This window comes from Microcaecilia unicolor, chromosome 5, assembly GCF_901765095.1.
Source record: "Microcaecilia unicolor chromosome 5, aMicUni1.1, whole genome shotgun sequence".
Classification (NCBI taxonomy): Eukaryota; Metazoa; Chordata; class Amphibia; order Gymnophiona; family Siphonopidae; genus Microcaecilia; species Microcaecilia unicolor.
Genome location: NC_044035.1, coordinates 145,609,373 through 145,634,387, shown reverse-complemented (window position 1 = coordinate 145,634,387; position 25,015 = coordinate 145,609,373). Strand labels below are relative to the sequence as shown.

The window sequence follows — 25,015 nt, the reverse complement described above, 5'->3', positions numbered from 1 at the left end:
AAATAATAATAATATTAAAAATCTTTATATTTAATGTGGGCAGGTTTCTGGGTGGGGGGTGAGCTCTGCAGTGCCTAGGACATTTAACAAAACAAAAGTTTTGTATTTAATGCTGGTGTGCTTTTGGGGTGGGGGCAGGGATGTCATACTAGGAGGGTAAGGGGGTAAGACGGGGCTGACACTAGGCTACAGGGAGCGGTGGGGAGCTGGGGGAATAGATTCCTAGCTATGGGATAGATGGTGGGGAAGGGAAGGGCTGATGCTGGGCTATGGGAGTCGATGGGGGGATAGAGAAGGGAAGGGCTGATGCCAGGTTATGGGATGGGGGGGGTAGGGAAAGGAAGGGCTGGATGGGGGCGATAGGGAAGGGCCGATGCCAGGCTACAGGAATAGACAGGGGGTAGGGAAGGGCTGATGCTGGGCTACAGGACAACTTCTGATTTTTGGTCCCTAATTCTGTAATTGATGAAAGTTGGTCTGTGTTCTGCAGGTGAGAGATTTTGCTGGCTTGTAGATTGTGTGGGGGATCTAGGAGTCTGACTTGTCTAGCCTTTCCAGTAGGATGCTTATTGCTGTTGTGTATATTCACTGCTGCCTTTTTAAAGGTACTGTTATTGGTATTTATATTCAGAATTGGTGTTAAGGTTTGTAGCATAGGCTCTAAGAAGCTTCTTTGCAGGATTTATTGTTACTTCACAAAGTACCTGGAGGTGAAGGGATTTTGTGTTGCTATTATTGAGGTGCTACCAGAATTTGAATACATTTTTCCTATGGAAAGCTATAAGAGGAAGCATTTTAGCTATGTTCTGTATTCTACAAATTCCACAGTAGATAGAAAAGGAAGAAGTCTTCAAAGGTATATTTACCAAATTTTAAATGTTTGATTAATACAGCTTAATAAGTGCATTATAAGGATATGTGCCAAACTGTGATCATTTTATTTTGTCAGCATCAGAAGTGAGATAAAGAGTAGAGCCAGAGGAAAGGAAAAAGACTTCAAAGTTTACTTAATCAGGCATTTGTTATAAAGCAAAGTTTGAAGGATATACGCCATTGCTGTAATTATATTGCAGGATCCTGTCGTGTGTTGAGATGTTTGCCATTATTGCAGACTTATGTCTGGTTAGGTTTAAGATATGGGATAATGTAACTAATGTAACTGTACTTAAAGATACCTGTGTTTCTATTAAGTATATATGTGGTTTATATTGTGGTTTAATATATATATATATATATATATATATATATATATATATATATATATATATGGTTTATATTGATGTTGGGCAGACTACTTAGAAATCCATTAAGTGCTACTCATACCTGTATATATAGTGCCCATCCATATTAGCTCTGGGTCCACACAAAATGTCAGGTCTGGCTATGCCACAGATACCAGCACACTTTCTCATGAGATTTGAAAGCACAATGTTACAGTAGGAACAAAAAAATACCTCATTTTGGACTTTTTGCTGTACTTTATTTAGTAACCTTGGAAGCCTGAGACTCCCTGTGGCTGACAGTACAAACTGCCAAGCTGGTAGCTGTCACAGCATAATGATTTATGTAGCTTTTGAGATGGTCTAAAAACATTGATTTTCAACCCTCTTCAGTTTGGTTTTGTGGAAAATCAGATTTTTCAGCCAATCAGCTGAAAATGGCTGTATTGCCTTAGCTGCCAGCAACAGGGAGCATATGTCAGACGCCAAAGAATATTGATCCTCAAAAATAAAAGCCCATTTTTATATTCCAAGGTCATAATTATCATAATGTACTTTATGATGAGTGAGGCATATTATTGGTTTAGATCAGTTTTAAGCATCTCTGTTTATCTTACTCTGTGACATCACTTAAACCTGAAGACCTTATACAATATTTCTTTAAACACAGCATTGAGCATGTCTGATTTTATTCTATCTCTCTCATTTTAATGATGAAAACAATAGATTTTTTACATTTCCTTTTGTTCTTTTCCCCTTTTAAATAGAGATAACTCATTTATATTCATCATGAGAATGAATTCACATACAAATATTTGCACAAAGGTTTCTTTAGCGCTGAAATAGCATAGTGCAAACGCAAGTTCTCTGGAGCTCAGTGGCTTCCTTATTTTTAGTTTTCAAGTGTAAGAAGGATGATTCGAATGCAGATCTCTTTTCTGTATGCATGTTGAAGGAAGGTGTATAATTCAGGATTGCTCTTGCATACTTGTTCACACAGCCTGATGTTTAATACTTGAGAGAACATTAAAGTTTAAAAGCTCCTTCATTGGTGGCGCGTCAAGACCCTTCATTATTACATCGTAGGAAGTGGGAACAGGAATTAAATTTCATATTGCCAGATGAGAAGTGGTTGCAATTGGAGAAGGGGATCTTGAGATCCGCGTGATCGGTGGCTATGAAGGAAAATGCGATTAAGGTATTCTATAGGTGGTATCTCACACCGGCACGGTTACATCATATGTTTGTGCAGGTTACGAGGAATTGCTGGAGGAAGTGCGGGGCCGTCGGTACTATGGGCCACATTTGGTGGACATGTCCAAAAGCAAAGGCTTACTGGAAGGGTGTGCAATTCCGTATCCAAGTGTGGGTGGGCAAGTCTGTGCAGTGGCATCCGTTGGTATTTATACTTGGGCAACGACCAGAAGGGCTTAAGTGGGAAGAATGGCTATTGGTGAGGGCAATTTTGCAGGCTGCGTGAGTGAACTTGGCGCAGAGCTGGAAGTCACCCCTGGTCCCCTCATTGGTGAGCTGGATCACGAAGGTGCGTTATCTATGTGAAATGGAGAGATTGACAGCAATTAAAAAGAGAACTTTGCCTAGATGGGAACGGATATGGAAACCATTCTTGAGTATGAACTCGAGATGAGTGTATATGGCTAGAGTGACATGGGGGAGTGAATGAGGCTGATTAGGGAGGGAGGAGGAGGGAGGTTAGGGGGGTGGAGGGGGGGTTTCATTGATAAAGGGGGTTAGGGGTGTTTGGGTTAAAACCTGATAAACATTGAAGTCATTTGGGAGTTAGTATTACTAAGATACAGATTGAAATTCAGTTTCGCACTTCTTGGCAAGTGTTTAACAAGTTTGATCTATCTGTGGACAGTTAATCTATTGTTGTATTGTAAAGTGCTGATTAGTTTTGTACTGTATCAACAAATTTCAATAAAGACTTTTACAAATTAAAAAAAAAAAAGTTTAAAAGCTCCTTTTCCAGTCACTACTACCACTGTGAATGTAAATGAGTCAAGGTGTAGTGCCTGCATCCTTAACAATATTGCTGTGATAGTGTACAGTAACATTTGCAGATGATATGTCTCGCTTGTAAAAAAAAAAAAAAAATTTTATGAGGTGTAATTAAGGATTTCCTCCCCACAGAATTCAGGCAGGAGTAAAGTGTAACTGGCCTGTTTCCGTGAAGCTATTTGTGGGTTGTACAGCAATCTCTTAGATTGTAATCCCTCTAAGTCAGGGATGTACCCAATGGTAACTTAATTTTAACTCGAGCTTGGTTTTAGAAAGGCAAGTAATTAAATCCAAATCCATTCTTTTCAAGTTCTTTGTTTGTTTTTGTTTTTTTATAAATTTACATCTTATTTCAAGGATTTACACTTGATTGGAAAGTGTTGAGTTACTAACTTAACAAAACATTATATATAATATATTTATCAACACTGAATCCCACATTATATTTGGGGGATTTTAGATAGAAAATAGGAGGAAAAGGAAAACATTCTCAAAACAAAAAAAATTTAATTCTGCGTAAAAATTTTCAAAATTCTTTACACAAAGTTTGCAAATTCTGCATACATTTTCAAATTGTGTGAGATGAGGTTGAGTGTGTGCCCTTTGACATGGGTTGCTTGCATGTGTGGCCATTTAAGATCCCGTGAGTGGAGGAATTCCTTGCATTCTCGTGCATTGGTAGAGTTTGGGTCTTCTAGGTGGAGGTTAATCTCTCCTAATACTAGTAATATTGGAGTTGGTTACACAAGTGTTTGAAATGAAGTCCATGAAGTTGGTCTGGCTTTCGTTCCAATTACCTGGAGGTCTGTAAAACAAGACACAATTCACATGATCGTGTAGGGTTTTGTTGTGGATTCTGATTGAGGCAATTTCAAGTTGAGGTGTTATGGACTCGGCAGTGGTTTCGGTGGTAAAGTGGGACCGATAGATTAGTGCTATGCCTCCGCCTCTCTTTTCTTTTCTGGTCCAGTGTATGATTTTGTATCCTGGAGGGCACAGGTCTAGGATTATAGGGTCCTTTTGGTCATGGATCCAAGTTTCAGTGAGGAAGAGTAGGTCGAGGTTTTCTGACATGATCCAGTCTATTAGTATTGCTGTTTTATTTATGCATTTTTATCCTGTGTAATTAAATGGGTATTAATTCTTACCCAGTAAACTGGATACCTCTGACTTTTGTTACATCGGCTGTCACACAGACAGCCCAATAAAGTTACTTTCTGTCACCTAAAGCAAACCTTAAGTCTTGTGCTCTCTTAATCCTTCCCCTACCGTCCCTGACACACAGACACACAAAATTAACTTATGAAACTAAAAAATTTATCATTTATACCACACTTTTACATGAAAAACAAAAACAAATTATATTTATTTATTAAAATTTGCCATACAGCCCTATTTGCAAGTCAAGGTGGCTTAATAATATAAAATATTAGGTAAAGAACACTATATTCCATGATGGGAAAACAGAATCATTCAAGGTACATATACATAACAGCAAATTCAGACAAACTGCTGTCATGCCAACTAAGATAAATGACTGAAAACCCTGTAAAAAAAAACAAAGAACCGATTTGTGAGGACTCCAGGGCAAGATAAGGAAATCGGAAGCAGTTCCTTAGGAGACGCCGAAGTAATGGAGGAAGTATCGGCCTCTCCACGACTTGATGTTACTCTGAGCCCCGATTTGAGAACTCTGCCCCCGCAGCCAAAACGGACTAGCTCTCACTCCGAGGGAATGAGAAGCCCGACGCCAAGGAGCGAAACGGGCCAGGTCTCCAGTGAAGCTCAAACATTCTGAGAGGGAGTTAGGGGGACAGACGGTAACCCCAGAGAAAAGCAGTCCGACGCTATATGAAGCAGGTCAACGAGACACAGAAAGTGAGAGGATTCCAGAACTTTCAATGAATATACCTCCTGGGAGTATGGTAAAACCGGCAGAGGTAACTTTGTGGGACTTAGTGGCTCAAATGGTACAATATTTATTACAACAAACCAACGTTCTCTCTCAAAAGTTAATGTGATTGAAAGAAGAGTGGAGAAAAGTGAAACATATTAAATCTTTTTCTGAGCGGTTTGATATTATGGAGGAAAACGTTACCAATATAGAAAATATTCAGACAATTATGTTAAAAGATATTTCAAACCTCAGAAGTAAAGCGGAATTATATGAAAATCATATAAGAAGATATAACCTCAGATTTATAAATTTTCTGAGAGTAAAAATGGTAAGCCCATTGGATATGTTAAAACGATATCTTAAAGAAGTCCGAGAGATACCAGAGGCAAACTTACCACCTTTTACCCAAGTGTATTATGTGCCTCAAAAAGAACGGGATCAAATACAGCAACAGACTACTTTGCACGTCACTGCTCTTTTGGAAACATCGGATATGGAGCAGGCCACTGCAGCAACTTTGGTAGCTGCAGTGGCTTTACTACCGGACAAACAATGGTTGTTTAGACTGTTCTTTAAGCATAAGGACCAACCAGAAACGCAACAGGATCAACACGAACATACCTAAATCTCCACTACCCAAGCTGCAAAGGACTCAAATACAAATCAACCTATGCATCCAGCTTTTCCTACATAAGCATACAACTATGGAACGCATTACCAAAAGCCGTGAAAACAACTTATGATCACCTAAACTTCCGGAAATCATTAAAAACTAACCTGTTCGAAAAGGCATACCTTACCGACCCAACTTAAATGCCTGTACCATGCAACACAACAAAACCAAAGCTCGTAATGGACATATAATAACTCTTCCCCTCTACGATTCCCTAATGTGTCTGTACACACGAACCTTATTCTACCACAACATTACTGTATTGTTCATACTGGAATTGGCAAACACCTTTACGGTACTATGTAAGCCACATTGAGCCTGCAAATAGATGGGAAAATGTGGGATACAAATGTAACAAATAAAATAAATAAAAGTGATTCCTTTTTGGAGCTCATCAATGACCATTCGGTGGCACGAATCCATTTATGGGCCACCAGTTCTGATTTCATTGATTTCACTTGCCAGGGAACTATTTAAAAGCTTTAATGCAAAAACTGTAGCTCAGCTAAATCCCCACCTTGATAGGCTTGCCCATCCAGATACATACATCCCTCCAACCTCTTTATCTTCTCACCTTTTACTTGACTTTAATGTATCTGTTTAGTGTTTCCTATCTCAGTCTTGGAGGCATGCCACTCTGGTTTTCCAGATAAAATGAGTGTGGTTGAGTTCAATTTACATACACCCAGTTTTATATTGTATAATATGCTACCAGGACAGAACTCTCATCACTGACATAGTTCATATTTATGAGATTGTACATGCCCCTTAGTTGTGTGCCACAATATAGATTAAAGCGTTCAACATTTTAGCTGAGGTTAGGATGGTTTAGAGGTAAAGCCACATACATTTCTGACCAGATGAAGTTAAATTTATTGCCCTTATTTGTAAGGCCCTTAAAAACAAGTTTGTAGAACGCTGAACCCGTCAAAGTGGACTCAGGATGGTACCTGAAGCTGACATTCAAAGATGCTGAAAATTGTGTTTCTATAAGGAGAGTGTAAATGTTTCTAAACAATTGAGCTTTGTTGGAAGAATATTCTTCTTGACTGACTCGGCCACTTTTCATTGTCCATTTTTGTTACCTGTTTCCGTAGTGTGCTGTTTTGTATACCAGCTGTGGAGGACAACGACGACTTCGTATTCATAATCTCGCCCTGAACTGCTGCACTCAACTCGCTGACCTTTATCGAAATTGTGAGACTGACACTCTCATCAATTATTTTTCCAAGTTTGGTAAGTGCTCAATTTAAACAATAATCAGTGGATAGGCATAACCTCTTATAAAGGAATCTAGTTTGTTTGTTTTTCTTTTGTTGAACTGTTACTGAAAAAATGTTAGACAGTAGACATGTTTGTTTATTATAGCTTAATATACCGCCCTATTAGCCAGAATGTAACTTTTCAAGGGCAGTTATTTTAGTCGAGTATGGTATAATTTGGTTTGCTCAACAGAGGGCCTCCGTTTCACTGTTAGCTTCCTCAGGAGTCAAACCTCTTTATGTCTTGCCCTTTTATGATTCTCTGGTTCGTCAGTGAAACAGAGGCTCTCTGTTGAGCAAACCAAATTATACCATACTCGATTAATATAAGTGCTCTTCAACAGTTACGTTCTGGATAATAGTTAATTTTGATACAGGAAAAATTGATATTGAAATAAGAAAAAAGAAAGTAAAATTTCAATTTAACTATGTGAGGTTTTTAAGACGGATGCCAGGCAAGCTTCTTTATCAATATTGGTAATCATACCATTGAGAGCCGAGCATCTGATGTCTTTTCCTCCGTTAAGTAAATACATCAAATATAAACAGGAGAGGGTGACAACTTGTGTAGTTCAGTATATTGGAGTATTCTCATCATCAAGTTAGTATTCTATAGTTGATTTAATCTCAAAAGAGTGGCAATCTCCAGAGACAGGTGAGCAGAACTATGGCTCGACTCAACCCTTTGGCGGCTGAGGAGAAAGAGAAGGTTCAGTTGCCTGTGGTAGATTCTTTGGTCACAAAGAAAACCGCTCCTGGTGGAAGAGGGCATTGCACTGAAAGATTTGCAGGACCGCAAGTTAGATGCAGCATTGAAACAGTTGTTTGAAATGGCCCCTCCCTGGGGCTCCAGGCTACTATCTTTAGCTCCTGTGTGGCTAGAGCATGCCTTTCATGGCATCAGAAGTCTTCCTCATCCTCTCATCTTGACCGAGAGGTGCCTGATTTTTCTTATGTTTCCTGCTTAGAGTTGGGTCTGGCTTATCTAGCAGACACGATTTATGACCACCTCTGCACTCTAGCCTCTGTATGTCTCTCTCCATCACATCATGTTGGTAGCTGTGGCTTCTAAGACCTGATTGGGCAAGCTGCCTTTTAAGGGGAAAAGGTTGTTTGGGGAGTATCTGACCAATTTGGTTAAGGAATTGGAGGAGGCAAGACCTCAGCGTCTCCCAGAAGATAAGCCGAAAATGTCATCTCACTCATCTTCCTCTTCTCACACCAAATTTAGAGAATCAAAATGCTATTGCCTATGGGAGGTCTCAATATGCCCATTGGAGCTATTATCAGCCTAAGCAGTTTTCCTTTCGTTCAGACAAAAAGTCCTCCTTCCAAACAGCTCATTCTTTGGCTGCCTCTCTCAACCCGCAGTGATGGAGTCCCAGTTTATTCCTCGCCGGTAGTCATTGAAGGATGTCTGTCCTCATTTTACGAGGAATGGGCCAAGATCATGTTGGACCAGTGGGTCCTAGATATGATCAGAGAAGGCTACAAGTTAGAATTCTGCCTTCTGGCTGCTCCATCCTCCTTGGTATCCCAATGTTCTTATCTGCAAAGGCGGTCTGCTCTTGAAACCCTTCACAGCTTGGGAGCAGTGGCTCCTGTGCCTTGAGAAGAAAGAGGGTAAGGTACTTACTCGATCTACTTCATAGTTCTCAATAAGGGTAGAGGGTTTCATCCAGTTCTGGACTTAAAGAAAATCAGTTTCTGCCTTCGAGTGTCACGGTTCCATATGGAGATACTTTGGTCTGTTCTTCATAAAATGCATGCGTACATTTACACCAGCTTATAAGGTGGTGTCTGTGACTTAATGAAGCCACAATCTCTGACATTTTACCCCAAGACACATAAATAAGCACCTATATGTTTCAGTAGAATAGGCTGAAAATAAGCACCATCACACCCTCTTAACTCCCAAATGCATATGCACATACTATACATAGAAGCTTTTTTGGATAATTTTATTGAGTAAACTGGGAGGCTGGGGTAGCACCCATGAGGGATTGCCTTAGATGGGCATCAGGATAAAAAGCTTGATTCTGCTAGGAACGAATTGGTTTGAAGTCTGTCAGCACTAGCATTATGCCATACAGGTTCATCTAGCAGAGACTGCTGTCTGTACATAGTTGATAAAAGCTGAATGGGGAAAGGATGAAGGTGGATGGAGGAGGGAAGGTGCTTTAAAAATCATGCAGTTTGAAGTTCATGTTAATTGCTGTTTTTCTGTAGTCGTGTGCTGTCCTTGATTACTTCCAGTGTCACTGAAATTACTTGAATCCTACTTGTTTTCTTTAGATGATCTACCAAAAAAGGTGGATGGTTGTAAAATAAACTTGGCTATGTTAAAAAAAATACTTTTTCAGCTTGAAAATGACATGTGCCAATTTCATAGCTCAGACAGCAGTGTTTGTTGTGGTGTGAGGAAAGATTTAAATCTCTTGTGTGTTGGGACCTGCAAGGGTGGTAATGTTGATACCCAGTAAAAGAGAAAAAACAACTCCTGTGGCAGCTTCTACTGGTGAGTGATACTAAGGCTGCTTCTTTGTTTCTGCATTCTTAATCATTTAGGGAGAGGAAGGGTCAAAGACAGAAGGAGAAAGTCAAAAAGAAAATAACATTATAGCCAAACTGTTACATTTTCAAAATGACTTTTTTTTTTTTTAGGACTGCTATTCACATGCTTTAGTAGCTTAAACCCAGTAACATAATATGTATGAAATCTTCTTTGTCTTGTTTCTTCTCTCTCAGCTTATCGTGGTGTTCTGAGCAATCCAACAAAATCTGTCCGAGACACGCTAATCAATCAATGTGCACAAATCCTGGCCTGCTATCGAAAGAACTGTGCAAGCCCCTCATCTGCTGGCCAGGTAGCAGCTTTTGCATGTTTCCTACTGTTCAGCTTCTTTGTAGAAGTGTTTTTATATGTGATGAAACTTTCAGTGCAAAAAAGTATTACTTCCCCCCTCCCCTTCCAGAATGGTCAGAGCATAGAAATGTAGAATATTGTAGCTGAAACCCATCATTACAGTGCTGCAGGCCACAGTTGATCTTGGGTTTTTCCTTCACTTCTTTGCAACTAATGATCCTCTGAGCAGAAAAGCAAGTGGATTCATAATGATGGCTATGAAAGAAAAGCCCCAAACTGTAAGGCAATTAAATACATCTCCAGTGTAATTCGTCAGGATCTGATTATAATAGGTGGGGGGGGGGGGAGAATTGAACAAGAAATAAGAGTAGAACTTATTACTCCCTGCTAAACTCAGAGTATGTCTGCTTCTTTAAAGCAATCCTGAGGTGAAATATTCATAAAATAAAGACTATACACAAAAATACAATTTGGTGGGTGGAATGGAATTCACAAGAAGCAGAAATTAAAACCCAAACTTAGGGTAGAATTCTGATTTTATAATTAAGAGCTCTGGCCTATGCACTCTACCACCAATAAATTACCACCTCAGTTCTGTAGTAGACAGACTCAACATGAGTTTGACCACAAAGGAGCTAAGCCGAATGCAAGACATTAGATCTTTAACCTCAAGCTCAATTTAGGCATGGTTGTTGCCGATGCCTTCAGAAAATAGCTATTCCCATTTATGGTAGGTGGTTATAATTAGATAGTTTCCTTTCCTCTTTGAAAGGATTTTTATGGTCTGAGCACAATTATATGCCTCTTTGACACTGCTTTTGACTCCTAACCACTACTCACTTGCCCTTTACCCCACCTCTTTAATTCCCTTACCTCTTAATTCTGTCTGTTTACCTGTCTTATTTAGATTGTGAGCTCTTTGAGCAGGGACTGTCTTTTCGTGTATGGTGTACAGCGTAGCACTATAGAAGTGATAAGTAGTAGTAGTAGATGTACATACTAGTCTTGAGAGGTAATTGTGTTCCATGGATGACTACCTCAGGTCTAGGAGTGACAACAGTAAAGAGTAAACCCACCATAAAGGCATTCAGAGGTACAGGGACCTAAATCAGTCCAGACCACAACATAGATACAGAGTAAAAGAGGCAAGTAAATAAGATAAGTGAATCATTTTTGTGCAGAAGACAAATGAGGGATCCATGGCTATATCTACAAATACAATGATGTTGATGGCAAAAGCTACCTGTATGGGTGTTGGGGATTTCTTATTGCAGTGGCTCCATATTTTCTTTCATTTCTAGTAAAATGGTGCCCTTTTGTCTAAGTGGTAGGTTTACTGTCAGAAGCATTTGGTAGCTTGTACAGTACCTTAGATAGCAAACTTCATTTCCCGATAACTGTCAGAAACCTCAGTTTGTCCCAACCAAAAGCAAAGGCATCCATTGACAAAGAAGTCTTGTGACAAAGGTAGTTTTCATATATAGAATATAGATTTTGAAAGACAAAAGCCTAACTTTTTATTTGTATCTTTTTTGTTGTTGGAATTTTAACTGTGATTTTAAAGTTTTATTTTGAATGTTAATATTAAATAATAATGTCATTCACTTTGTCTGCTTCTACGAATGAAAAGGCAGATAACAAGTACTGGGAAATTTAACTTACATTCTTTTGTGGCAGTTCCAGTGTTTTCATTCTGTTCTTCTATCATTTTTTGACTAAGTCAAGAAAGCATGCTTCCCATCTTGCAAAGGTACAAGGACAGACAGAAATACACTTGAGTACAATCAAAGGAACAGGCAAAATGCAAGACCATGGGCCCAGAAAACCAACTCTGGAAATATGCAGCCAAAACAGAGGTTTAAAAATGAAAATGCTTTCCTTCCTTCCTTTCCTAGTTAATCCTCCCAGAATGCATGAAGCTTCTCCCTGTCTATTTGAACTGTATACTAAAGAGTGATGTGCTACAGTCTGGTCCAGAAGTGACCACTGATGATCGTGCCTACATTCGCCAGCTGGTCTCCTCCATGGATGTGGCAGAAACCAATGTCTTCTTCTACCCTCGGCTTCTGCCTCTGGTAAGTGCCTTATGTACTCCTAGTAAACCTAATGTTTTACTTAGATTGTACAGTTCATAAACTACTTTTGATGTTGAACCATTGGATTTTCCCCTTGACGTTTATCGTTTTATAGATTTTTTTTTTTAATTTGCCATTTTGACAGACAAAATCGTTATAAATTTTAGCTGTACATGCTTCCTTCTTCCCTCACACTTGCCTTAGATTTTGTGCATACACACAGTCACAGTTACTTCCATGTTGTTTTTGTGCAGGTCTCTGTAGTCACATATTTGCCTTCAGTTACATCTTTCCCTCTTTATTTCTTACCTAATCTCACTGGCCCTCTGACTGATGACAGGAAGGTGTATATAACTATCTAGGGGTGGAGGAAGAGGTGACAATTGAGCAAAAATCACTGAGAGAAAAGATAGTAAAGACTATTACAGGAGACTAAAATTGATATTGAAGATTGCATTGACATTACAGATTAAGATAAAAGCCATTAATCACTTGACAATTCACACACTTTCATACAACTTTGGAATTGTAGACTGGCCTGTTAACTCCAGGAGCCTCCTGTTGATCAAAACAGGGCTCATGACTAGGTAAGAAGAGGTGAATTGAAACCTATGGAAGAGTGATTAATAGTTGCAGCTTAGGACAGTAGATTATGGTTGAGATGGTTCACAACAAGCGTGGAAAAATTGGTACAACAGGCATCTGTAGATTCTGTAAGAAGAGCTGAAAATGAATACTCATAGCTGGCTGCGACATTCTGATGGCAGAAAATTTCTATACGTAAAAGCACAGTAAGGAGACCTATCTCATCTATTGGAAACTTTGTAAATATTATACTTCTTTACCACAGAAGCACTGGGATCGTGAACATAACATCTTCATCCTCCATAATTCTCTTATGATTTCTTAGAACATCCCCATTCCAGCCAATAAAAAGCCAGATACAAGGAAATGGACAAACACCAGAATGGCATATTCATAGGGGTGTCAATCCCAAGCAATTACTCTGAATTGGGTAGAGAGGAAGAAGAGTTTTAAATTCTCAAGAAATGCAGCTGACAAAATGTGTCAGAAAGATGAAGCAATATTTCTCTTCCTTAGTGTCCTTCTAGACCAGCCTAGATGGATGGGTTATGCACTCCTACCAGCAGGTAAGTGGAGACTGAACTACAGAATTCAGGTGGAGCCTATATGTTAGCTGTTCAGTCCCTCCCAGAGTCAGTATTTCTCAGTCTCCTGGCAGGTGGTAAAGGTGTAAGCCTGTTCAGACTCGACTGGTCTGGTAGGCCTGGGGATTCCTAGTCCAAAGGAGAAAATAAAAAGGTTACTGGGGTCACCAGTGTTTGTAATTCATTTTGGCTCCTAATTTTTCTGATTCTTTTCCAGGGCTGCTGACTGAGGCTGTGGCCCATGGCACTGAGGCATCCCATTGTAATTTTGCCATGCGTGCACACTACCCATGTGCTAAAAATATTTTAAAATTTTGGTGCAGGGGGCATGTTGGGGAGGAGAGTGGGTGTGTTCTGTGCTAATCAGTTATTGCAGCTACATTGTTGCATGCTAACCAATTATTGCAGGTTTAGCATGTGAGTCCCTACTGAAGGGTAAAGCAAAGGTGGAACATCCACACTCTCATCACCTCTCGCTTTAGACTATTGCAACTTGCTTCTCACAGGTCTCCCACTTAGCCATCTCTCTCCTCTTCAATCTGTTCAAAATTCTGCTGCACGACTAATATTCCGCCAGGGTCGTTATGCTCATATTAACCCTCTCCTCAAGTCACTTCACTGGCTTCCTATCCATTTCCGCATACAGTTCAAACTCCTCTTGTTGACCTTTAAGTGCATTCACTCTGCATCTTCTCAGTACCTCTCCACTCTCATCTCTCCCTACATTCCTCCCCAGGAACTCCGTTCACTGGGTAAATCTCTCTTATCTGCACCCGTCTCCTCCACCGCTGACTCCAGACTCTGTTCCTTTTATCTTGCTGCACCATATGCCTGGAATAGACTTCCTGAGCCGGTACGTCAAGCTCCATCTCTGGCCGTCTTCAAATCTAAGCTAAAAGCCCACCTTTTTGATGCTGCTTTTAACTCCTAACCTTTATTCACTTGTTCAGAACTCTTATTTTATCATCCTCACCTTAATATTCCTTTATCTCTTGTTTGTCCTGTTTGTCTGTCCTAATTAGATTGTAAGCTCTGTCGAGCAGAGACTGTCTCTTCATGTTCAAGTGTACAGCGCTGTGTACGCCTAGTAGTGCTATAGAAATGATAAGTAGTAGTACTTCTGACACCTGATCTGGGTGAAATTTGCAGGCAAGTATGGGAGATTTAATCGGGTCAGTGGGAAAGTCGCAGGAGCTACAGTTCTTTGCTTCTGCTCCCAGCCGTGGCGATCACGTGACTTCTGGGGGTCCTTTTTTTTTTCCTGCCTAGTGGCCTTGAGTGCCTGGGAAGTGAGCTTCGTCTTTGCTTTTGCTTTTGTTTTTTGTTTTTTTTTACACAGAGCAAAGTCTCTAGTTTGGCAGTGCTTCTCAGTCTCTTTTTGTTTTGTGCTCAGGTTGGCATTTGCCTTGCTGATGGGTGTTTTTTAGCGGTGTCTGACACCACCAACCCACCCCCGTTAGCTCTTGATTTTATTTCTAGCTAGTTTTCAGTTGAGCCATAATTCCTTCTATGGAGGCTTTCTCTTCTGATTCAGTTTTATTCTGAGCTCACTTGGCCTTGGAGGGGCCTTTTTTTTCCCCCCTTTGATTTTCTGAACTAGTATCTCTGCTGTGTTTGTCAAATCAGGGGTGCCTTTGGGCTTTTTCTCCTGACCCAGTTTATATCTGGGTTTCAGCTGAGTTTAGGAGTATCTTGTTTGGTTCTAACTACTGTTAAAAATGTAATTTAAAAAACAGAAAAAAAGTGAAACAGAGATACATATCAGAAGAGTCTGAGTTCCTTATCTCGCCCCCACCTGGATCATTGAAGTGTCCTTTAGGAAGTGCTGTGTTATTTTCTGACATTTTTGCTTGCCCCCTCCCTGCCCCCAAGTCCATATCTGCCATTGTGACCCTCTTTCAAGCATGAGAACAGTGTGTTTTCCTTTTATTTATTTATTTATTTATTATTATTAATTTTTTTTTTTTTTTTTAGGCAGACTTGATTATTGACAGCATAGGTCAAAACCTCCCAAAGCTTCCTCTTCTTTGCCTGTGGTAAAGTGTGTATTATCACTGCTTTCTTAAACTGTGCAGAAGTGAGCAGTAGTTTATCACTGCATACTCAGTTTTGCAGTGTTTGGCACCTGTGAGTGAGTACCAGCGGCGTATCTACGTGGGGCCACGGGGGAATGGGCCCCTGTAGATTTGGCCCTGGGCCCCCCCCTGCCGCCAACCCTCCCCCGCCACTGTCGCCATCGGGTGCCTTTGCTGACGGGGGTCCCCCAACCCCAGCCACCCGAAGTCCATAAGTGCAGGATGTCAGACTCACAGAAACAGAAGCCTTGCAGATCAGCAACGTGGCCGCGCCGGAGAAGAGGACTTCGGCTGGCGGGGGTTGGGGACCCCCGCCAGCAAAGGTACCCAGCGGCGGTGGGAAGGGGGGTTCGAAAGGGTTGGCGCCGGAGAGGTCAAAGGTGGTGGTGGCGGGGGGGGGGGGGTCAGCTGCACCAGAGGGGGCAAAAATGTGCCCCCTCACCTCGGGCTCTGGACCCCCCTCCCGCCGAGTACATGGAGTTCTAGAATGTTCATATTTCCATGGTAACCGTTGACAGTCCCTCAGCTTGTGCTGTACATGAGGCTGGAATGTTGGGGGAGGAGGGAGAGATGGAGTCTGCCAGAACAGTCTTTTAGTTATGTGGAGTAACTTGGTCAGACTTTTAGACTGCTCTCTGGACACAATCAGGATGTGTGGAGTGCTTTAGGAGCAGTTACATTTCAAAATAAATAAAGGAATCTAATATAATAAAACGCACCGTGAACGTTCTAATGAGGACAACGTTCTGTGAAGCCCTGAAGCCATCTGACGTCACTGAAGCTGTAGGGTTCGTGGATTCGTGGTGTGAAGCCTTCAAGCCAGCCAGCCGTGTCTGCCCCGCCCTCGCGAAAAAAACAAACAAATCGGGAAGCGAAACGGCAGGGAAGGAGGCGGCGCTCCCGACGTCTAGCCTTCCCTTCGCTGTGTTCCGCCTTCAAAATAAGGCGGAACACAGCGAAGGGAAAGCTAGACGTCGGGAGCGCCGCCTCCTTCCCTGACGCTTCGCTGCACGAACCGCCACGGAGGTAAAGTTAAAAAGAATAAAAAAAAAAAAAGGGATGCATGGATGCGAAGGGGTGGGGGGGCATGGATGCGAAGGGGTGGGGGGGCATGGATGCGAAGGGGGGGGGGGGCATGGATGCGAGGCATGGATGCGAAGGGGGGGGGGAGAAGAGGGCGGGCCAGGCTGGGACATGGGAAGAGAGTAGCATGGATGCGAGGGGGGGGGGGTCATGGAAGGGCGAGAGGGGACTTGCTGGAAAAGGATGAATGGAGGCGGCAGGGGACAGAGGAGCATGGATGGGTATGGATTAGGAGGACAGGGCACAGGGAGAGAGGGGAATTACTGGAAATGGATGAATGGAGGGGGCAGGGGACAGAGGAGCATGGATGGGCATGGATTGGGAGGGCAGGACTCAGGGAGAGAGGGAAATTGCTGGATAGGGAAAAATGGAGGGGCCAGGTGACAGATGAGCATGGATTGGAAGGGCAGGACTCAGGGAGAGGGGAATTGCTGGATAGGGATGAATGGAGGGGACAGGTGGGCATGGATGGATATGGATTGCAGAGCAGGCCTCAGGCAGAGAGGGGAAATGCTGGGTAGGGAAAAATGGAGGGGCCAGGTGACAGAGGAGCATGGATGGGCATGGATTGGAAGGGCAGGACTCAGGGAGAGGGGAATTGCTGGATAGGGATGAATGGAGGGGACAGATGGGCATGGATGGATATGGATTGCAGAGCAGGCCTCAGGCAGAGAGGGGAAATGCTGGATAGGGAAAAATGGAGGGGCCAGGTGACAGAGGAGCATGGATTGGAAGGGCAGGACTCAGGGAGAGGGGAATTGCTGCATAGGGATGAATGGAGGGGACAGATGGGCATGGATGGATATGGATTGCAGGGCAGGCCTCAGGCAGAGAGGGGAAATGCTGGATAGGGATGAATGGAGGGGGCAGGTGACAGACAAACATGGATGGCCATGGATTGGGAGGGCAGGGCTCAGGGACAGAGGGGAATTGCTGGAAAAGGATGAATGGAGGGGGCAGGGGACAGATGGCCATGGATTGGGAGGGCACGGCTCACACTCTCTCTCTCATATACAATGTCTTTCTGACTCTCACTCTCACACACTCTGTCTCACACTGTATCACATTCACTCTCTATGTGCCACACAGTCACTCACACACTCGCTTGGTGTCATACACTCACTCTCACAGAGAATCTGTGTCTCACACACACTCTCTCTCTTGCCCACACACACACACTCTCTCTCTCACACTGTGTCTCACATACACACTTGCACACACTCTCATTCTCACACACACTCTCTCACAAACACACTCACACCCAGACTCACTCTCTCTCTCACACACTCACACTTTCACTCTGACAAACAGTCACTCTCACATACACTCTCCCAAACATACACACTCCAAGGAAAACCTTGCTAGCGCCCGTTTCATTTGTGTCAGAAACGGGCCTTTTTTTACTAGTAGATAATAAAAGGCCAGTAGCTGGAGTGAGTACCTTTATAACCTGACAGTCTCAGGTTTAACACTGGATTGTACGTGATTGTGGTTAACACATAAGAATTTAGTCTTAGAGATACTTCAGCTTCTGTGCATGCCTTCTCAGGTGAAATTCATATCGGTTTGCTCCTTTGATTTTCAGAAGTGCCTTTATTTCCAGTGCCCACCTCACAGAATATTTATTTTGCTTTCTTTCTCCTGGTGGTTGCTTGGTGTTGTGAGGTCCTCAGGGAGCTCGCATTCTCAGATAAAATTTGACCTGCTTCTGCCCCTCTGTAATAGCACTGTTTAAGCTCTATTCTGGAGTCTTCGAGATACTGAGTGTCCAGTTTTCCTTTGTGAGCATTCTTACAGGGGCACAGAACGAATTCTCTGGATAAGATCTTTCAGATACAAGTCCTTTCCTTTTCTCAGAGTTTTGCTTCCTGCAATACAGGTTCATGCTTTGGTCTATATTTTTGATGTACCTTATCTCTTCCTGGCAGTGCCAGTTGGTATGCAGCTCGCTGCATCGGTCATTAGGAGAAGTAGCCTGAAGGTTATTGCAGTGAGCCCAGATCCTCTGGGCAAGTCACTTAACCCTCCATTGCCCCAGGTACTCAAACAAAAAAACACACACCTTAGATTATGAGCCCACTGGGGACAGAAAAAGTACCTGCTTATAATGTGGGCAGCACTATGTGTGTCTGGTAGCACTATAGAAATAAGTACTAGTAGTCCTGCATTCATAAATCATATAGTTCAGTTGTCACTCATTCTCCTGCTCCACTGTCATTTCCTTTTCATTTCTCATGGCTTTCGTGGGCTCAAGAGAGTTTAGCGCTAGTTTTGCCAACTTCTCTGGCTCAGCTTATTTGGGCCTATTAGCTGAGCTTAACATAATAGATTCCGCTGAGTATCATAGCATGGTTTCTGCTTTAATTCATCCAAGTTTACCAACTCAAAGAAAATGTGGCAGAAAGATAAAGAAATATTTCTCATATTGTGAGCCACAGGCTTAATTAAATTGAATTTTTTTTCAAGCACACCTGGATGAGTTACCTTATTCATTTTACATCTTATAAACTACAGAAGGAAGCAACTATTTTGCCCTTCCCTTTGTTCCTGCTTCCCCCTCTTTTTGTTCCTTTTGGGTTTTTTCCTTGTTTTTGTTTTAGGATTATGAAAGGTGTCTTTCTCCTCATCTGTCCTATCATATAATGGAATTCTTTTCTTTGTCATGTCTTGCCCTCTATTAGTATGTAAACTGCTTTGTTCTGTTCGCCAGCAAAAGCGGGATAGTAAGTGCAAATAAAGAATAAAGGAAGCTCCCTTTGCTCGGATACAAGTGCTACAAGCATTAGAAGTAAATTTGAGAGAAGCAGCTCATACTCCAGATGCCTTTCCTTAGAAATGAGGTTCATTGTTTCAACAGTGTCAGGGGCAATACCTCTAAATGGTTTAGTTTTGTCCATTTAAATCAATGGACTGAGGAGTTTTGAAGGAAATCCATGTATGAAGATTGTTTCAAACAGATGGGAAGAAACTGACTGATTTGGACATTTATAGTGTGCTGGTTGGTTTATTTCAGCATTCTCACCATGGACTGACTCCTGAGGACTTGAGATGTTCTTTTAACAATGTTATATATGTGGGGAATAATTGTTTTGTTTTGTTTTGTTATTATTGATAAGATTGTTGTGCTTTATTATTATTGAAAAGATTTTTTGAAATGAATAAATTTGTACTAAATCTATAATGATGTTATTAGTGTAGAAATCTTCTTTATAGCTGTTTGGAAATTGAGGAAGTATTGCTTATTAGATTCCTGAATGTGTATTGTTTTTAGTTTTGTTCATACCATGACAGCAATTTTAAGAAAAATGGATGACTGCTTCTTCTAGGTGTTTGAAATATGTAACATTGGTTCCGAGATGTGAGACCTGCTTGATTATAATAATGAAAGTATATTTGGTAAGCTGGGGTTTTTGTAATTTTTCAACAGAGCAAAGTAGACCTGGACAGTGACTCCTTACCTGTGGCTATCCGTTGCTCAGAAGAGCGCCTCTCAAAGGGTGAGGTGTACCTGTTGGAGAACGGACTCAACCTGTTTCTTTGGGTGGGAGCAAATGTGCAGCAAGCTCTGATCCAGAACCTCTTTGGGGTGTCGTCCTTCAGTCAGATCGATTCTAGTATGGTAAGTGAAACGCAAGATGGGGTGAAGAATGGGAAGGGAAATGGCACGGATTCTGAGGCCCATATCTTACTGATCTGCAGTGAATGGTGAAGAATTTAAGACACTGATGTTAAAAAGGATAAACTACACAGAATCCTCTATGATTATGGATGCCTTTCATTGGATAGACTCTAGTGACCTAAAGGTTTTAGCCATTTCACTAGAAGCCCGACAAAGGTTACAAATGTGTAGTTCTTGAATGCCTTGTTTGCTTTTGCCATCAGAGTTCACAACTTCAGTTCCATTTATTTAGTTTTCTTTTAAAATAATTATATCCTGCACTATCTGCTATTCTACTGTTGGTTATTTGTCTCATTTCTTCTGTCTGCTGGGTAGAAAGGAGGGAGTCACAGGTACAAGTTCATGTTTTACAGAAGCCAAGAGAGGATTGAAGTTGTGTTCTTAACTGAGGGCAATAGCTGTGGCTATTACTGTGGACAGATTTAGACAAGTTTCTTAAGAGACTGGATATAGCGATCCTTCCTGTGACAGTCAGCTCATTCTCACATTTAGTGATGGAGGAGCAGGGAGAGGGAGTGACTAGTAAACTAGTAGGTGTAATTGTTTTGGGGATCTACTTTAAAAATGTGTAATTGCTGCATAACTGCAGTGTATGCAGGAAGCGCCATTTACCAGTTTATGGGTAATAGAGACTTGGGTGTTTTACTTTTCAGAGTTCACTTCCAGTGCTGGATAATCCGGTTTCTAGCAAGATGCGTGCTATAATTGATACATTCCGTGCACAGAGACCACGCTTCATGAAGGTACAAATCTGTTCCCAGCCTCCAAAACTTTGATCTCCATTCTGGCTACTCATAAATATAGAAATATGCTTTTCATTGAAAAGTTGTTTGAGTTCGTTATTAAAGGAGCAGTGTGTGCTGGTCAGGACTGAAGTGTACTGGCAGAATCAGGGAGGAGGTGAGGAACTGCAGGGATAACTACAGATCATGGAAGTGTATTTGCAAACCTATATGCAAGCTTAGCACTGGAATTGTGCAATACCTTACAGGTCAGGACTGAAGTGCTAATTTTTGAAATAGTATGGGATACAGTGTAGGGTCCAGCAGTAAGAGATGTGGGCCGAACTGCATGAGGAACTTGTAGCTGGAATCCTACTCCCGCATCTAGCGTTAAATGTGTTAGCTTGTCCATGGAATGAGCATCAAATCTTCATAGTAACATGCATGTGAAAAGGTAGTGTAAAGTGTTTGTTTTATCAGATTAGTAGCATAGTATGTTGTCCAGAGGAAACTGAAAAAAGGGAGAAAAAAAAGGATTGGATAAATTAGGTATATATACTATAAAAAGGTTGATATTAAAAATATATACTATAAAAAGGTTGATATTAAAAAGAGAATTAGGGATACTTAACTACACAGGAGGGGGAAATACAGTAGAGGAAGATGATTGAAAAATGGTCACACTGTATTTTTATTTTTTTTTATTTTTGTTACATTTGTACCCCGCGCTTTCCCACTCATGGCAGGCTCAATGCGGCTTACATGGGGCAATGGAGGGTTAAGTTTCTTGCCCAGAGTCACAAGGAGCAGCCTGTGCCTGAAGTGGGAATCGAACTCAGTTCCTCAGCTCCCCAGGACCAAAGTCCACCACCCTAACCACTAGGCCACTCCTTTGGCCTTTTTTCTGCTGTGATCCACTATGTTGGAATATTGAATCATGATTTTGAAATATACATTTATGGATTTAAAACATTTATAAATTTGGAAGGTACAGTTTAGGAATTTTCAGGGTATATAAGGCAGATCATATAATCTCAAAAGGAAGTGTAGAATAGCTCCATTGGAGAAGCAATATGATAAAGATAATAAAAGGTCAGACAAATCAAATATAACTCCACCAGTTCAGTGTGCTAGGTTCTTAAAATATCACCTTACAGTTTTCTTGTGAAGGAGGAAAAAAGCCTCATGTACATAGTGTTAGTTCCACTCACACCGCTATCTGTCAATCACTGGCTTTAAAAAAAACCTCCCCAAGTTTTAATTCGTGTTCAAATTTTTAAAATTAGTAGTTTTTATTAAAAAAAAAAAAAAAAACACTTCTGTGTTATGAAACAAGGTCTCCCCGACGCTGGCCATCATTTTGCAGTGCCAAATCTCGCTACTTCAGGGGGGTAGTGACCTTCATAAGCACGCTTCAGGGTTCAGTATCAACCTCCACACTGATTCGGTGGCCAGCGTCAGGGAGACTTTGATTCATTACACAGAAGTTAAGTGGGGGGGAGGGGTTGGTTGTTTTTTTTTTTTTTAAATGAAAACTAAAAATTCAAAAATTTGAGCACTTGAATTAAATCTTTGGTAAGTTTTTTTTAAAGCCAGTGATTGAAAGATGTGTTAGTTCCGATCATACCTCTATCTACTTCTAAGGCTTTTTTCTCCTTCACAAGAAAAGACTGTAAGGCGATATTTTAAAAACACAGCACAGTTATTCACGTCACTCATGTTTACGATTTGTGGAAGACAATAAAAGGTAGCATAGCTCAGAAAGAATACAAGATTTTAAGAGGAATGTGCATAATTTCTATAAGAGAGAAAATAATAGAACCAAAGAGCACAGCTTATAACTGATGATCCTGGAAAAAGTTACTTTCAAAAGAAAAGTGTGTATTTACAGCTGTGATATGACTCTGAAATATAGTCTACCTCTGTGTTTAAATGCCTCATCTGCATTTGGCATCAGCCATGGTTAGGTTTATTTTTAACATCAATAATTAGAGAAATGTATGCTGAGTGAAATCCAAAATTGGTATCTAGGACACTGAAAAGAAGAACAAACATGGATATTTTTTAGTTTAAAAGCTATCGTCTTGTCATTAAATCTCTGGAAAAATATTAAATATTCATCTGATTTTGTAAAGCTAATTGCACCTTTCCATGCTGTTTCTCCTGCTTGCCACCTCACTTAATGGCCCAGAAATGTTTCTTAACGTTTTTAATCACTTAATACAGACATTTTTCTACTCAAAACTAGGAAAGGGGGCTTGAATGGATAACATTTTTTTCTTGTTTTTATTAACAGCTGCTGATTGTGAAACAGGATGATAAAATGGAGCTTTTGTTTAAGCACTTCTTGGTAGAAGACAAGAATCTCAATGGTGGTGCTTCATATGTAGACTTTCTCTGTCATATGCATAAGGAAATTCGGCAGCTGCTAAGCTAGAAAAAGAAGCAGTGATGGACTCCTGCAGTAAAATTTCAGTTTCCTCCACTAACAACGTGGACATATGGGCTCAGCTAAGACAGCAGCAGGACATGTACAAGTCTCATGGTTTTTAATAAACAAAACATCAATGCAGATATCCTTTCAAACCCCTCCAAGAAAAACAGAAAGCACCCCAAAGCGTGTAACTTTATGGTGGGAGATGCTGCCGTTCTCAGGTTGTTCAGTTGTCCCTGGGGTCTCCAGGATAACCCCATACCCCAGTGTTCGCAAATACAATTTGTAATGAATGTAGTGGCCGAATTAAGAGTTTATGATTCAGAAACAAAGAGATCATTTTTAAATAAAACTACAATGATAATTGCTGTGTGTATGTTTGTGTGAGAGAGAGAGGAGGTGTGAAAGAGCATATATATATATACAGTATGTGTGTGTATGAATGGCTCTGCATCAGTTGTCTGAAAGCGCATGTGGGAGGCAATTTCTACCTTTCCTAGTATGCTCTTTTTAGAGGACACGGAACAAGCTGCACTGTATTTTTTTTCTAGAGAAGTTTGCTTATTTTGATTTCCCATTTTACTTTGACTTGAGATCTGGAACAGTAGGGGAGCCCTCCCTCTAGATTATTTGTACTAGAATCTTTATAACACAATATATAATATAATATAATAAAGGTCATTCAAAATGATGTCCAGCAAACAGCTGTTGTGTGGCTAGAATCTTTGTGTTTTGTCAAGAATATCTCTATAATTTGTTGGTTTATGACAGATTTTTCTACATAGCATTGTCACCAAACAAGTGGGTTTTTTTCCTGGCCACCCTTCATTTATGAGGGAAGCAACTGCTTGCCCTAGGATTGGTAGCATGGAATGTTGCTACTAATTGGGTTTCTTCCAGGTACTTGTGACCTGGATTGGCTACTGCTGGAAGGAGGATACTGGGCTAGATGGACCATTGGACTGATCCAATATAGATGTTCTTATCCTTGGTTGAACTCAGTTTAAGTTACAGGATTTACTGCCCATCATGAGTTAAATAGCAATATTTCCCCCTTTCTAGTAAAATTAAACTGTGACTTAGTTTCAGTTTGCTGTTAGTAAGCGCTAAGCGCAACTTGGGTCAGAGCACACGCTTAGACAATTTCAGGCTAGAAGTTTTAAGCAGAAGCACAAACTGGAGAGTTCAAGACCTAAGATGTGGGGCTGATTTTATAGTAACATAGTAAATGACGGTAGATAAAGACCTGTACGGTCCATCCAGTCTGCCCAACAAGATGAACTCATTTTACATTTAATTTGATTGGACAGTCAATCTCTGAAAGCCTATAGAGCGTTTCAGATTGTTCAGAGCTCCAGGTGATTGATCTGAAGATTTGTTTCCTGGATGGACCAAGCTCATTGAGTGTGAAGCCCATCTACATGAACTCCCCACACATATCACTGACTAGTCTCCAAACATAGGAGTTTACCTCATACAGCATCTCAGAACTTAAGAAAAGGTCTGACCCATTTAAAAAAAAATCAGAATCTACACAGTAATTTCTGAATATGAAAATCCCTTTTGCAGCTTCTATAATCTTAAATACTTCAGAAGACAAAATCTGTTCATTTGAGAAGCTAAGAGTAGCCTAGTTGCTAGAGGAAAAAGCTGAGACCAGGGAAACTAGATTCCAGATCCCACTTCTTCCACCAACGCTCCTTCTGTCCGTTCACAGGTGATGTCATCCTCCATGCCCTCAGGTACAAACTTACCCCTCCTTTTTTTTTTTTTTTTTACAAAGCCATGCAGTAATGCATTTCCACAGCCGCTAGCATGACTTTGTGAAAGGAGGGGGT

General features: G+C 41.0%; 1 protein-coding gene across 1 annotated transcript in view; it reads left to right on the top strand.

The window, feature by feature from the left end:
• SEC24C (SEC24 homolog C, COPII coat complex component) overlaps nt 1-24,690 on the top strand; it is a 192,754-nt gene extending 168,064 nt beyond the window's left edge. The window contains exons 19-24 of the mRNA XM_030203398.1: nt 6,910-7,048; nt 9,823-9,941; nt 11,836-12,015; nt 19,770-19,961; nt 20,675-20,764; nt 23,040-24,690. Of these exons, the coding sequence (XP_030059258.1) occupies nt 6,910-7,048; nt 9,823-9,941; nt 11,836-12,015; nt 19,770-19,961; nt 20,675-20,764; nt 23,040-23,180 (861 nt within the window). The 3' untranslated portion in view covers nt 23,181-24,690. The remainder of the gene's footprint in view (nt 1-6,909; nt 7,049-9,822; nt 9,942-11,835; nt 12,016-19,769; nt 19,962-20,674; nt 20,765-23,039) is intronic.
• Nucleotides 24,691-25,015: the final 325 nt, after the last annotated feature.